Source organism: Schistocerca serialis, chromosome 10 (genome assembly GCF_023864345.2).
Source record: "Schistocerca serialis cubense isolate TAMUIC-IGC-003099 chromosome 10, iqSchSeri2.2, whole genome shotgun sequence".
NCBI lineage: Eukaryota > Metazoa > Arthropoda > Insecta > Orthoptera > Acrididae > Schistocerca > Schistocerca serialis.
The window spans coordinates 94,090,778-94,107,047 of NC_064647.1; the positions used below are offsets into that span (position 1 = coordinate 94,090,778).

Here is a 16,270-nt window from a genome sequence, read left to right on the forward strand (position 1 = left end):
AACATAAATGAAAATGACTGTAGCCAAATCAAATAGGGCAGCGCTGAGGAAATGAGACTGGGAAATGAGATACTGAAAGTAATAGGTGAGTTCTGTTATTTTGGCAGCAAAATAACTGATGATGGATGCAGTAGAGGGGGTGTAAAATGCAGACTTACAACAGCTAGAAAAGAATTCACAAAAGAGAAATTTCTTAACATATATTTCAGTGATAGGAAGTGATTTTGGAAGGTATTTGTATGGAGTGTAGCCTTGTACAAAAGTGAAACATGGACAATAAATAGTTCAGACAAGAAGAGAATAGAAGCATTGAAAATGTCATGGCACAGGAGAATGCTGTAGATTAGATGGGAAGATGAGGTAATTAATGAGGAAGTGATTTTTACTTCATTAGGAACCACAATCATAACATACTTTTTGAATGAAATTGCCACCATTTGATCATAAGTTTTTTTAGTATTCATTTATTTCACAATATCAAAATTTTGGCTTTACAGCCAATATGAAGTGCAAAGTCATTATATACCCAGTATGTCTGAATGACACATCATTGTCAAAATGTTACAACATATATTCCAGTTGTTGCACAATAAGATCTGAGTGTGAATTAGGAACAGGTATTAAAGCTGATATAACACACAGCAGACAGACCTTGCGGACTTCAGCACTGTCAGCAATGTCTTGTTCTTCCAATTTATCTAATTTCTTCAGTTTTGATCTGCAGTTCATAGCCGGTAAACTTTTGTCACAGTCCACATCTACCACAGAACATGTTTTGGAATTTAAACTCTCATCCAAAAATCTGTGTCTTGCCATTACATAACCCTCTGACACCTCCAGGTCTCTTGCACATGTACAATCTTCTTCCATGCCTCTTAAACCAAGTTTCCCATCCCATGTTCTCCAACTCTTTTTCTTTCTCTTCATTGTCCTACTATTGAATTCCAGTCTCCCATCAAAACTAAATTTTCATATCTTTTAACTATATGAATAGTGTCTTCTATCCGACCATACAATGTTTCAGTCTCTTCAACATCTGCAGAGCTAGTATGCACATAAATTTTTACTACTATTTTCATATTCACTATTAGACCTACTCTACACACTCTGTTTTTTTAGTCATAGCCCGGTACTTGCGTGACTCAAAGTCCTGTTCTTCCTGCAACTGCACTTTACTAACTCCCATTACATTTAACTTCAACCTACCCATTTCCCCCTTTAAAATATCTACCCTATCTATCCAGCTATAACATTTCCAAACACCAACCAATAGAACACCAGTTTTGTTTCCCCCAAGGACAATATCCCCATAAGCAGTCCCCACCTGGTGATTGGAAAAGGGGACTATTTTAGGTCCGAAATATTTTACCAAAGATGATGCCATCATCATTAAGTTATGTAGTAGAGCTGCAATTACTAGGGAAAAGTATTGGCTGTAGTTTCCAGTTTCTTTCAGATGTTCATAGTATTAATAAAAAAAGGTAATTTTGGCTAAATGTTAGAGGGCCAGGTCAATCAATCATTCAGATTTTTGCCCCTGCAGCTACTGAGGAGGCTGCTACCCCCTTCAGGAACCTCCCATTTATCTTTGCTCTCCACAGGTACCCCTCCATTACGTGGCACCGACAGTACAGTTATCTGTATTTTTGAGGTACACAAGCCACACCACCTAAGCAAAGCAAGGTCCACAGTTTGTACTTCATTGTATCAGTAAAGTCAGAATGTCCATACCTGTATTATGTAAAGCGTTCTGCTTAAATAACAGTACCACATGTTCATTAAACCTTAGGTCGCATTCTGCAGATTCCACAACAAAGAGGAGCACCCAGGGATGAGGAACACGTCACAGAATGTGACTAAGTATGCTGTAGCTCATACCCACCTCTAACTTTGCACAGTGTGTTGACGATCCTCTGGGCATTGGCCTCTGACAGCAGGACATTGTCCAGCGTCCCACCCCTGTTGTCCCTGTCCGTGCCCCCAACACCCAGTGTGCGGCGCGTCACCTCAGCCACTGCCCCCATTCCCAGGCCGGCCGCTAGACTGCCAAAGCTCACCAACCGCCCCACGCGAGACGAGGGGACACGCCGAGCGCGGGCCATCTCACTGAGCTGCAACAGAATTTTGTTCTGGAGAACTTTACGCCAAAAAGACACAAAGCTACACATAAAGTTTACAAGTACAAGTTTCCTATGATCAGTTAGGTGTTACACTGATGATCTTTATAGTATAACTGGATAGATTAAAATATCTACTCATCAAGTGGTGGCAGGAGAAAACACACGTAAAGGTACTGAAATTTGCAAGCTTTCAGAGCCAGTGGCGCCTTCTTCTTGCAGAAGGGTTGAAAGAAATGGATGGGTAGGTTGTAGGTTTAGGAAATGGGGAGGGTTCGGGAAAGTCACCGGGGGTGGGGGTGGGGGGGGGGGGGGGGGGGACTTATCAGACTGTTAACAGAGGTACAAGCATATGAAACACAATATGATACAAGATGACTTAGACAAAATTTCTACTAGTCTACTAGGTGTGATGGTTGGAGGACAGGATGAAAAGGAAAGACTGATTGTTGGGAATTGATGATCTTTACCTAGACAAGGCTCAAATTCTAATACACGAGGTATGTCCCCAAAGTAAGTTCCGTCTGAATTTTTTCTGCAGCTGCATTATAATCACACTTTGATGCATGTGGCGCAGTCTCTGACTCCAGGTGAAGGAGATGAGTTTTCTTTGTTATTTATGCTGTAAAGCGGACATTTAGAATGGTGAAATATGCTGATAACACTACTGCTTGTGAGACTAGATCTGTACTTTGTTTTCTGAATGCAAAGGACACTAAACACGTCAACATTTCATCAATAGATTTGCGAGGCTAATGAAGAAAATGCGATGAGGGATTTAGTAGTAAGGAGATGGGCCCAATGGTTCGATGAAGGACACGATTGAGTGCACAATGATGAATGATGTGGACGTTCATGTTTGATTAATGAAGAATCAGTCAGTGCAGTTGAAGAACTAAAAGGAAAAATGAAAGTTTACAGTAACCAATCTTCCTAAGAACTTTCCGCAAAATTTCAAGATCGCTTCTTCAAATTTCTGATTAAAAAACTGAATTTTTGAAAACTCTGTACTCTTTGGGTGTCAACATCTCCTGCAGAGCAACATAATAGAAAAGCATCTGGGGATTGCACTTAGCTTTCAGACATGTTACAACAAAAATAGTGATGAGTTTTTAAGCAAAACAATGGGGACGAGACTTAAGTCACTTATGAAAATCCTCATTAGAAACAACAATAAGTAATAACTATGTCCAAGTAAACCTTAACACCTCAATAATGTAGGTGCACAGTTTTCTACTGATGCATTTTTTACTGTAAGCTGGAATGATGCAAATGTTTATTGTAAGACAATTATGAAAGTGTGAAGCCCAACATAGAACAAGCATCACAGAAAGCTCACAAGCAGTGTTGTTTTGATTCATGACAATGTCTGACCTCACATTGCAAACAAGACATGACAATAAACTTCCTGGGTGATTAAAACTGTGTACCAACTCAAGACTTGAACTTTGGACCTTTGCCTTTCACGGGCAAGTACTCTGCTGACTAAGCTACCAAAGCACAACTCACAACCTATCCTCACAACTTTGCTTCATCCAGTACCTCATCTTCTACCTTTCAAACTTTACAGATGCTCTACTGTGAAACCTGGAAGAGTAGCACTCCCAGGAGAAAGGGTGTTGTGGAGACATAGCACAGCTACAGCATGGGGGATGTTTTCATAATGAAATGTTCACTCTGCAGTGGTGCGTGAGGATGGGTCGTGTGTCTTGCTTGGTTAGCTCAGTTGGTAGAACGCTTGCCTGCGAGAGGCAAAGGTCTCGAGTTTGAGTCTCGGTCCAGCACACAGTTTTAATCTGCCAGGAAGTTTCTTATCACCCTCACACTCCACTGCAGAGAAAAAATTTCATTCTGAAGACATGATAACTCTTACAGGACTCTGACTCGAGCCAGTGTGACTGCTCTTCACACAGCATTAGCCTCGTTCCTATTGACTTCAGTTTCATTTTGGAGCTGTAAGCATTTGTTGGTGGTAAAATATTCAACGGCAATGATGAGCTTAAACAACATGGTAGCTCATGGTTCACAGCACTGGTGGCAACATTCTACAAGGAAACCACAGAAAAACTTGTACCACAGTATAATAAGTGCCTACAAAATGGAAGGAGCTATGTAGAAAGATAGTTTCCAATTGGTAGTTTTGCCCCATTGCATAATTTTTCTGTATCTGTACTTGTTTTGTTTCTGTCACCAAATGGAAATTTCTTTCTGGACACACCTCACACATGCTACTTTTATGTGGTAAACAAGATCACATAGAATGCACCAGAAAATTTTGTAATGCTCAGAGGAAGAATTCGTGCAAGAAAGACAGCTCAGTACATGATTGGAGCTTGTTACAATTATTAAGGTAGTGTAACGACACTTGAGAGATGGGTGAGGATGCGGCATAGCAGAAGCAACAAAATTCTCTTTCAAATCAGAGTTTCTAGCAACAAAGATATTTTAACTGACTCAGAAGTCTTAATGTGAGCCAGTACTGAGACAGGTAACTGTTACTGAGATTTTGTGAAAGGAAAAGAGAAGATCGGTGTTTTAAATTTTAATGGTACCTGCTACATAAAGGGAATAACAGTGACTTTGAGACTGCCCTATGCTTATCATACATCTTCCTGGTGAGCAAGCCAGACCTAGATTTCACATTCTATCAACAGTTTTACAATGGCTTTGGAGGGAGTTATGCTGAAAATTTCAGCTGATTGTGAGATGCATAAGAGAGAATGTTTAATCTATAAACTTCATGAACAGTTGATTACACAAATGAATAAGAATGTCCAGCACTATTTGGATTGCATGAACAAGGTTGAAAGTGGGAGAATGCATTACATAGCACGGCACATGAGGAATGTTGCTGCCACAGGGGCTATCTACAGTGCCTTCTGTCCAGCTCACTGTATCAGTGTACTGTTAGTAAACAAAATACAATGCACGGTTTTTAAATAAGTACCGTTTTGAGATAAAAATAAAACAAGAACACTTTTCTTAGCAATTTTATTTTTACATGACAGCCTGTAATTTAATCTACTTATTCCACCAATATTCAGCGTGTTTAAATATGTTTGTGAGTATTTGAAATGCCTCCTCCAACTGAGAATCCTGTGGGACTGCAAAATACGCAGTGTGATTTTTTTTTCCTTAGAGCTAAATGTGTGAAAGCAGCTGAAATTTGTTGCCACTTCATTGAAGGTTATGGTGAAAACATTATGAATGATGGGATGGTACAGAAACAGGTGAGATTTTAAAGATGACCATATGAAAGTGCACGATAAAGAAAAAAGTGGATGATCTTCTGTCATCACTGACAATTTAGCCAGTGGAAAAGTGAGAGAGAAGAAAGACCTTACAATTTTGGCATTATGTGATGAGTTTCCTCAAATGTCAAGAAGTGTGCTTTATGCAATTGTTACCTAACCAGGCGAGAGATTTCTGTAACGATGGTATTCAAAGCTGATTGTATGATATAAGTGACTTTATATTGGTGGCATTTATATAGAATAGTAGATTAAAGTACAGGCTGTCACGCAAAAATATGATTAGTAAAAAAAGGACAGATTGCTACTCACCATATAGTGGAGATGTTGAGTCACAGCAGGTACCATTATTCTACTTGTTTTATTTTTTATTTCAAAATGGTGCTTGCTTACAAAACATGCCTCATATTATATCTGTAGTCAGTCCCTGGCCTCCAGCATGCATCTGGTGGCTGTGCATAACATGCGATCACTTCCTCCAGTCCACAACTTACCACAGAATTCCCTAAAATCTGCTTTTCCATGTACATATAAAAACTTTGTCTCTCCTTCATTCTTCACACAGGACCAGTATTACCATGATTGGCTTAATTCATTATCTCTGCCTGCCATTCTAATAAGAGTGTCTCTCCCTTTCCTTCCTCTTTATCTTTATCAGTTTTCCTATCTTCAAGACAGGCATTCCTTTCCAAGGTTTCTAGTCACCAGTATAATTAACTGTTACGCACCAGTTCACCACTCTCTGCATCTCGCACAATACTTTTTACTTGTAACCATATGCATGACCAAGGGGGAGATCTTTTCCATCCCAAAATATGTCACAGTATGAGCACGAATCAACCACATAATGAACTGAATGTGAAAGTCTGCCATGGCCAGTAGGGCCTGATCACACTTGCATATTTCTAATGATAGCTATCTGCAGAAGGCCTGTTTCTTATCCCTATATTCTAATATTCTGTCAACAAAGAGAACATCAGAGACATAGGACAAGTTGGGATTGGGCAAAGATGGGGTATAAAATCAGCAGTGTCCTTCTCAAAGGAACCAGCCTGGTATTTGCCGTAAGTGATTTAGGGAAATCATAGAAAACATAAACTTGGAAGGATTATGAGAATTTCAGTAGCTGTCCTCCTGATTACAGTCCAGTGTCTTTCAGGGGAGAGAGAAGGTTAAGGATGGCGAACACAGTGATCAGCCGACAACAACCCAAAACACCAATAAACTGTAGCAGTCAAACCATTCTTTAAGTAAAATAATATATTTGTTGACCATGGTAGGCAAAGCTAGGTTTGCAGAGTAGGAAAGGTGCTGGGATTAATTGCAATGTAACTACCTTCAATTAAATATTTATCACACGTTAAAAGCTCAGGCCGTGGAATACCATTTGATATTTCCTGTGAAGCTCCTTCGAACAACAATGCAGTATAATGTTTTTAAACCTCTTACTCTTCTTCTTTTTTAAAATAAAAAAAAATAAATAAACTTTCAATTTAAAAGGTAGTTTAAAACTGATTTAAATGGAATGAAGTTCTTAAAAACTCCTTAAAAGATTTCAAAAGATAAATGCCATAATGTAATCCAACACAAATGCCAAGACTTGAAATAATTCAAGTAATTAAAAATCAGTGCCACATACCCAGGCAGGCACACATGGCGGCCTGGTTAAATTGTGACTCAACACAACCGCCGACTATCCACACCCCTGCACGACCATGACCTGCACATACTACAATGTGCTGCATTATCTTCTGTTCTCTCTTGAAAACTGGCAAACTTGGAGGGTGATCTTCCATGCAGCTGACACATACAGGTGGGCATTCACAAGGAATACTTTTGTGGAGTGGTTGTCCACAGTTTCATTTTGGGTCTGTCATGCAGCAGGATGACATAAGCCCAAAGCATAAACATGTGAAGCACCTCATAGACAGTGGGGCATATGGTTTCACATCACACCTGTACAATATGGCCTTAACTTTCTCCAGAAGGACAGTGCCTTTAAAGGCCAAGATAAAGGTGCCCGTATCTATACAATTATCCTTTGGCCGTTTTTGCACACATCTGATAAAATGTATGTCTCACCACTGGAGATTAGTCTGGAGTTCCTAATCTACTTGGAGTGTAAGATCTCTGTGGAAGATGATTCCTTGAATGACCATGCCTAAAGTTTTGTACGTGACAATTACCACAGGTATGTCAGCTAGACGATCACATGCCTGAAGAGCTGTGGATTGGGCAACAAAGGAAGTTTCAATTAATAATGAATCATTCCACATATTTCCCATAGACTCTACTTTCCCAGACAAAAAAGATAATGATTCTGTTGCAGTAAAAGTATCTCCACCATTCTGAGTACATACAAAGTATCGCACAAAGTGTTTCGCAACAGGACGTCTGATCTGTCCTTCTTCCCATGCCTTAGACAGGGAACAAAATGCTGTGGTGTTGTATCTCTCTGCATTATAACAATTGTTCCCAACTGAAGAGACTGTTGGGACCTTGTGACCACCAGCAGAAGAAAGTTTAATGTGCTTCATGTGGGATTCTCCTGCCATGGTACCACCAACTCTGAACAGGGGCTCTCCCAATAGTGCTAACCAGCCACAGAGCAATGGTTACCTGGCCAGTAAATCATTGCCCAGAGTTGCTGTACACCAGCCATGACAGGCACATACAGTACTCCTTGGCTTGCATGGGGAATTTCCTGCTCTGCCCCCCACCCCCACCCCCCTTCCCCCCAGCAATGGAACTGCTACCATGCTGGGTTTTTGGGTGCAGCATCACAGCAGAAAGAGGGATGCAAATAGAGAAAGGAACAAAAGCTGGAATATACGCTGCACTCAGTGACCTTCCCTGCATGACCCGCACTTCTGTAAAATTTTGAGAAGGGGTAGCAAGTCAAACCCAACAAGGCGACCATATGGTTAAGAATGGATAGTTGTAGAATGTCAGAAGGGAAGAAATTAAGTGTCCAAAATCACGAACCAGACTTAAGCATAATCGACACCAGGAAGATTGTCTACTGAAGAAGAAGCAACAAAAAAAGAATATTTGAAGGATAGACTTGCACACATAGAAAGGGAAGCAGTAACGTAAGGGTTAGGACGTATGAGAGAGATATGAACTACCTGGGGGTAACTTGATAAGACTTCAGACTGGTGCAAAGAGTAGCAATTTGCTTTAAATTTTCAGAAATGTAAAACTGTACTCTTCTTCAAGTGAAAAAAAAAAAACTTTGGCTACCATATCAGTAAGTCAATAATGTGATTAGTCAAATCATAGAAATATCTAGGGGTGAATTTGGGAAACCAAAGAAAAATTTGTAGTAGGAATCAAAATTCAGGGAGAAAAAATAAAAAATTTGAGGTTTGTTTACGACATTGTAATTCTGTGAGAGACAGCAAATGACTAGAGCAGTTGAACGGAGTGCACAGTGTCTTGAAAGGACGACTTAAGATGAACATCAACAGAAGAAAAACAAGGATAATGGAATGTAGCCAAATTAAACCAGGTGATGCACACATAGTGAGATTAGGAAATGAGGCACTTAAAGTAGTAGATGAGTCTTACTATTTGGGCAGCAAAATAAATGATGATGGCAGAAGTAGAGGGGATATAAAATGTAGACTGGCAATGACAAGAGAAACTTATTCTGAAGAAGAGAATTTTGTTATCATCAAATACAGATGTAAGTATTAGGAAATCTTTTCTGAAGGTAATTTGCCTGGATTGGTTGGTTGATTTAAAAGGGGGGGGGGGGGGGGACCAACTGCTTGATCACTGGTCCCTTGTTCCTATTAAAACAATTCCACAAGGGAAAGAAAAAAACAAGACTTACAGTACAAAACCAGGAGAAAGGAAAAATCACAAGATCGACAGAAGGACAACAAACACTAAAATGGACAAAATAGGACAAGAAAAAAGAGAGATATGCAAGAAACAGGTGGAAGGGATTAAAACGAGAGAGCAGATGACCGTGGCTGGCTGATCACGAGACTAAAAAAGATAAGCCAGCAACTCTGCAACACATTAAAACCTCCAACCTCCAGCCTCCAGCCTAAAAGTACTAGGCTAGAGAACACAGAGGGACAAGGGACATGTGCTAAAGCTTAGATAGAACGAAAAAACCCAATCTCACATATAAAATGTAAAATTATGTCAGCCGATGAAGCGTTTTCAGCTAAAATTAACAGTAACGAGTGCAGTAACTTAAGATTTTATAGCAGGGCAGCCAAAGGATGGCAGCAAAACAGAATACGGGCCACTGTCAACTGGGTGAAGCACCAACACTAAGGCCAAACTTCACAGCACAGGAGGTAGCTGTGGGTCACCCAAGTGTGACCAATGCAGAGCTGGCAGAGGACCACAGAGTCCCTGTGAGAGGCCCACATGGAGGACTTCCACACATTCATAGTCTCCTTAACGGCACGTGGTTTGTCGTACGTACCAAGGTTATATCATTCTGTCTCCTAAAGCCGTAAAACCTTGATGTGTAATACTGAATGCAGGTCAGTTCCAGAGATGCCGATCTCCATAAGCAGTTTCCACATAGCCTGTTTGGCCAGGCTGTCTGCAAGCTCATTGCCTGGGACTCTGATGTGTCCTGGGGTCCAGGCAATCACCACTGAACAACTGGACCATGCCCGGGCATCGACTGACTTCTGGATGTCCTCTACTAAAAGATGGTGAGGGTAGCACTGGTCAATAGTTTGTAGGCTCCTCAAGGAGTCACTACAGATAAGAAATGACTTGCCAGAGCATGAACGGATGTACTCAAGAGCACGAGATACAGCCACCAGCTCTGCAGTGAAAACACTGCAGCCACCTGGCAGGGAGCGCTGTTCAAAATGTCCTTTGTGTACATAGGCGAAGCCAATGTGACCACCAGCCATTGGGCACCAGGACACATTAAGAATCGAGAGGAAGTGATAGCTACGGGAAGAACTGAGTCCTTAAGGCGTGAGAAAGGTCCAGATGAAGCTGCGGCCTAGGTATACACAATGCAGGTGTATGCGAATAGAGCTGGAGGGGAGGTGGTAAAGGGAAGGACTCTAGTTCACACAGAAGGGATCGGGAGTGAACTGTGATCGTAAGCCATGACATGGCCTGCCGATGTTGGAGATGAAATGAACTGTCATCATTGGAAAAAGGAGATGGTTATTGGGATGCTCAGGAGAACTATGAGTGTGTGCGACATAAATGGTGAGCAGTTGGGCACATCTGATCTGCAATGGAGGGACTCCAGCCTCCAAAAGTACGCTGGTTACCGGACTCATCCTAAAAGCTCCTGTCACTAGTTGAACTCCACAGTGATGTACTGCGTCTAGCAACCGCAATGCCGAAGGTGCCACTGAACCATAAACCCGACTCTCATAGTCCAGGTGGGATTGAACAAGGGCTCTGTAGAGCTGCAGCAGTGTAGAGTGATCTGCACCCCAGTTGGTGTTGCTCAGGCAGCAGAGGGCATCGAAGGGCTGCCAGCACTTGGACTTAAGCTGATGAAGATGAGACAACCAAGTCAATCGGGCAACCAAGTCAATCGGGAATCGAAAACCAGTCCTAAGAATTGATACGTCTCCACTACAGTGAGTGGATTATCATCAAGGTAAAATTATGGTTTTGGATGAATGGTATGACTCTGACAGAACTGCATTATACACGGCTTCGGAGTTGAAAACTGGAAGCCATGGGCTACAGCCCATGACTGCGCCTTGTGGATGGCCCCCTGTAGGCACCGTTCAGCGACACTAGTACTGGAGGAGCAGTAGGAAATGCAAAAGTCATCTGCATACAGAACAGGTGAGAGACGGATGGCCCTACAGCCACTGCTAGGCCGTTAATGGCCACTAAAAATAGAGCTCTGCGGGATCCCATTCTCCTGGATATGGGGAAACTATGAGAGGCACCAACTTGGACATGGAAAGTACAGGGAGACAGGAAGTATTGGATAAAAATCGGGAGCGGGCCCAGGAGATCCCACTCATATAATGTGGCAAGGATATGAGCACAGGAACGACAATGCTCTCCTGCCATTGCAACAGGAATACAACATTGCTCCAGGTGCGGTTGAAGATGACGAGTATACGTCACTGGCAATCAAACAAGAGATGTTTAATCATCTGAGTGCGGATCCAATCTGGCACAGGACCTGTGTCGGGGCAATGAGCAAGGGCACTGAGGAGCTCCCACACAGTAAATGGAGCATTACACGGTTCACTGTTGCATGTAGTGAATGAGAGGAATTTCCCTTCCATGCGCCGTTTGAGGGTACGAAAGGTTGGTGGGAATTCTCCGACGCAGAGGCCTGAGCATAGTGCGCAGCAAAGTGCTCGGCAAGTGCATTTGTGTCGGCAGATAACACTCCATTTATATGAATGCAGGGACACCTATCGGGGTCAGGTACCCAAAGACACGTCAGCCCCACTGGTGGGTGTCCTATTTCCCGCTGGCAGGAATGTGGGAAGGGAGTGACCCAAAGGACCCCTTCCGAGTGAGAGGACTCGAAGAAGACTGATATTTCTCCAGATGAAAAGTGGGGACTGATGTCCCTGATGGTTGGGGGGGGGGGGGGGGGGCATTGCTCCTGAAGTAGGTGTTGCGAGAGCAACAGGGATAGGAGTGCCCCCCCCCCCCCCCCCACCATCAAGGGGGCAGATGCAGTCTTATGGCCCTGAGGGACAACTATAAATGGTGGAACGCATGGGGTCAGGAACCGTTGTTGTAGCGGTGGCATAAGAGGCTGTCATGCGCACAGGATGTAGCCTGTCAAATTTCCTCTTAGCCTCAGTGTAGGTCAGTAGGTCCAGGGGTCCTGTATTCCATGATTTTTTTGTTGTTTCTGAAGAATTCTGCAGTCCACAACTGTGACATATGACGCTGGAAATACAGTGGGAAAACATATGCCTGAACTTCTGGCACTTAAAGCACTGCATCGGGGGAGGGATATATGAGTTTACATCACATCGGTGTACCATCACCTTGACCTTCTCGGGTAATGCATCACCCTCAAAAGGCACAGATGAAGGCACCGGTGGTCACCTGATTATCCTTTGGTCCCCCTATGGATGCACTGGACGAAATGAACACCTCGGCACTCTAAGTTGGCATGCAGCTCGCCATCTGACTGCAAAAAAAGGTCCCTGTGAAATATAAGACCCTGGACCATATTTAAGCTCCTATGGGGCATGATGGAAATAGAAACGTCCCCCAGCTTGTTACAGGTGAGTAATGCACATGACTGGGCAGAGGATGCAGTTTTTATCAAGACTGACCCAGATCGCATTTTCAACAATCCCTTCACCTCCCCAAACTTTTTCTCCAAATGCTCCACAAAAACACTGAGGCTTCAATGACACAAGGGATTCCCCATCAGCTCTAGTACAGAAGAGGTACTGAGGTGAATAAGGTTTGCTGCCATCCTTAGCCTGGCGTTCTTCCCATGGCATGGCCAGTGAGGGGAATGATATGGGGTCATACTTCTTTGCATTAAAGTGAGACCTTGACTGCTTAGAGACTGCTGGTGTTTGACCACCAACAAGAGATGATGATGTCCACTTCATGGTGTGTCATCTGCCCGGATGCCACCCACTCTGACCAGGGGCACTCCCAACGGGTGTCACCCAGCCTCAGCAAAGGCCACCTGGCAGGATGGCCATTGCCGGCAGTCCTGATGCCCCAGGTAGATGGGCATCTACTCCTTGGCACACGTGGGGAGTTAATGGCACAGGCATCAGCAGAGCGGTACCTGTGTAGTGAGGGAGCTACAACCAATAGGGTACATGGCAGCCCCACCATAACGGACTGGCTAGGAAGGTGTCCTCACCCAACGGCTGGAGAATGAGCAAAACTGCAAAGCGACATTGACAAAAAAAAAAATTAAAAAAAAAAAAGTTGCTGAAGGTCTCAATGCACGATGGACATGATGCACCATGTAAGGCACCTTTCCCAGTTGGCTTGCTCTTCGGAAGAATTTTGGAGAATGGAGGTCAAACCCCACAGGAGACCATCACAGAAGGCCAAAACGTTTGAGACTCCTTTTAGCTGCCTCTTACGACAGGCAGGAATACCTCGGGCCTATTGTAACCCCCGGACCCGCTGGGGGTATTTGTATGGAGTGTAGACACGAATGGAAGTGAAACATGGACAATAAACATTTGACGCAAGAAGAGAATAGAACTTTTGAAATGTGATGCTACAGAAAAATGCTGAAGTCTAAATGGTTAGATTATGTAACTAATAAGGATGTAGAATTGGGAAGGAAAGAAATTTGAGGCACACCTTGACTAAAAGAAGAGATTGATTGAGGGAACACTTTCTGAGACATCAAAGGAACACAAACTTTTCATTGGAGGGAAATATGGGAGGTAAAAATCATATAGGGAGACCAAGAGATTAATACAATTAGCAGACTCAAAAGTATGTACTTTGCAGTAGTTATTTGGAGATGATGAGGCTTGCACTGTAGAGAGTAGCATGGACAGAACAACAACAATGACTATGACGACAACAACAACAACAACAGTAGGAAAGTGAAACTGAATGATCACACAGGCTCACTCACAGTTAAAACACATGGCAGACTTCAATTCATTGGCAGGATACAGGGCAAATGCAATGAGTCCTAAAATATTGCTCAAGTGTATGGGACCCAGGCCAAATAGGGCAAACAAATGATACTGGGTGTATTCAAAGAAGTACAGCATAAATGGCCAAAGATTTGTTTGAGTCATAGGAGAATATTATGCAAATGTCGAAACATTATCCCACAAAAGCCTGTTTACTTAGTTCTGAGAATCGGTATGAGGTGAAGAATCTAAAGATATTCTTTAGTCTACTACATACAACTCATATAGGGACTATGAAGATAAGATTTGATTGATTACAGTGCACACAGATGCATTTAAACAATCATTATTTCTGTGCTCTCTACATGACTGGAACAAGAAGAAAACCAAACATATGCACATTGGTACCACAATGAGTACCCCTACCATGCCTGTCACAGTGGTTTGCAGTGTGTGGATGTAGATAGGTGAAAAAAGGAAAATCAAATGTAAGCAAGTTACATCAGGCGATACCGAACGAAGTAGCTTATACTATGATTTTTGCATTTGAGTAGCAAAAAATAGATGATGAGTTAAGTAAAGAGCACACATTAGCACTACCAAGGAAAGCTTTTTTGAGAAAGAGAAATACTTTAACATCTAATATAAATATGAGGAAGAGGAAGTCCCCCTTGAAAATGTGTGTCTTAAGTGCAGCCTCGTACAGAAGATAAATGTGGACGGTAAAAAATTTACATACAAAGACAATAGAAGCTTTTGAAATGTGGTGCTCCAGAAAAATTATGAAGATTGTATGGGTAGATCAAATAATTTAAAGCTACTAAATCAAATTCAGGAGCAAACAGATTTTTTTTCAGTTTAGGGCCATTAGAGGCCATATTAAGTTAAGTCATTTCAAGTAGACTGTTGTAGCTTAAAAGTATTTCTTTCTTCCTTTCATCACTCGCCTTCTTTCCTCTTGTCCACATGCTGTTCTGCTTCCACTCCTCACGGAAACTGTTAAAGTTGTTTATCAGTGACGTTGCAATCTAATGTTCTTGATGTCCTTCCTCGGTTCCTTGAACCATTTATTGCAAACTTCAGGTCTGTTGTTTGGTACATTAAAAATCTGCCTTATTAGTCAGTTTGCATCCACCCTGACCAGACATTTGCATAACTTACACTGTCGTTACCTTATTGATTATCAGCCACTTGTTATACCTGTACAACACTTCTCTTCTTCCCAGTCTATATTGTCCATCTGTAATCTTACAACCCACTATTTTCCAACGGATCTTGTGCTCAAACATTTTGGCTTCTCTCAACCAGCCTCTCCTGTATATTCAAAGGCATTCACTTTCATGTAGATATTTAATTTTGATCACAGTGTTTGGCTTCGCTTTCACTGAGCTTGCCTTTGTCTTGGATAGAACACGAACCCTACGAAAACGTCTTTGTGGCAAAAATTAATTAAAAGAAGGACTTGTTCACAGAACACATTGCAAGACATCAGAGAATCATCAGTTTAGTAATAGACGGGAAGTGTGGAGGGGACGGGGTAGGAACTGCACAGGGAGACCAAGCAAGCAGTTTCAAATGGAAGCATGATGCAATAGTTATGTGGAATGAAGAGGGTTGCATGACGTAGAGTTATGTGGAGACCTACAGCAAACCAGTCTGCAAGCTGACAACAACAACAACAACAACAACAACAACAACAACAATGCAATGAGGGGGGAAAATCACAACAAGTCTTGACATGAGAAGTTGAACCAGCCTCTTTTAAGTAAATAACCACTTACTTAACATGTTGATTGCTACATGTACAATAATGGATGTTCCACTGCTCAGTCAGGACAATACACAATTAAAAAAAAATTGTCAAAATTGCAGATTATTTGATGTGTGTCCATTATAATCAGTATTTCTGAGGAAAAAAATTGAGGATATTTGCAGATGACATGTAAATTTTGCATGACATGATGCTGGCATCTGCTGCTGTTGTTGCACATTAGTTGTCACACAACGAGAATTAGAAACAACAAACTTTTGTAGTCAATAGGTAAACCTTAAACAAAGCAAAGGAAGTGACCACACAAACGATATAAAAAATTTTCAGTTGCAATGCGTTTGTGAATGACAGAAGGGGCAGATCCATTAGGTGCAGGTTTCACAGAATTTGACTACCTTATTTACTAGTATGAAAACTTCAGACCTACCACATCTTCAAGGAATCTTTGCATAACACTCCTGGCATCTGTTTCACACTTTTACATTTCTATTCTCTTTCTCTCATGTAACTGTCAGGCAAAGGTGTTTTGTAATTTCTGAACTTGGACCAGGCAATTGTGGTAACCTC

General features: G+C 42.0%; 1 protein-coding gene across 2 annotated transcripts in view; it reads right to left on the bottom strand.

Annotated features, from left to right (window-relative positions):
- Positions 1–16,270, bottom strand: part of LOC126425013 (atypical kinase COQ8B, mitochondrial) — a 122,071-nt gene that overhangs the window by 57,395 nt on the left and 48,406 nt on the right. For both annotated transcript variants that reach the window (XM_050087919.1, XM_050087920.1), the window contains exon 5: positions 1,883–2,111. In XM_050087919.1, coding sequence (XP_049943876.1) covers positions 1,883–2,111 — 229 coding nt within the window. The remainder of the gene's footprint in view (positions 1–1,882; positions 2,112–16,270) is intronic.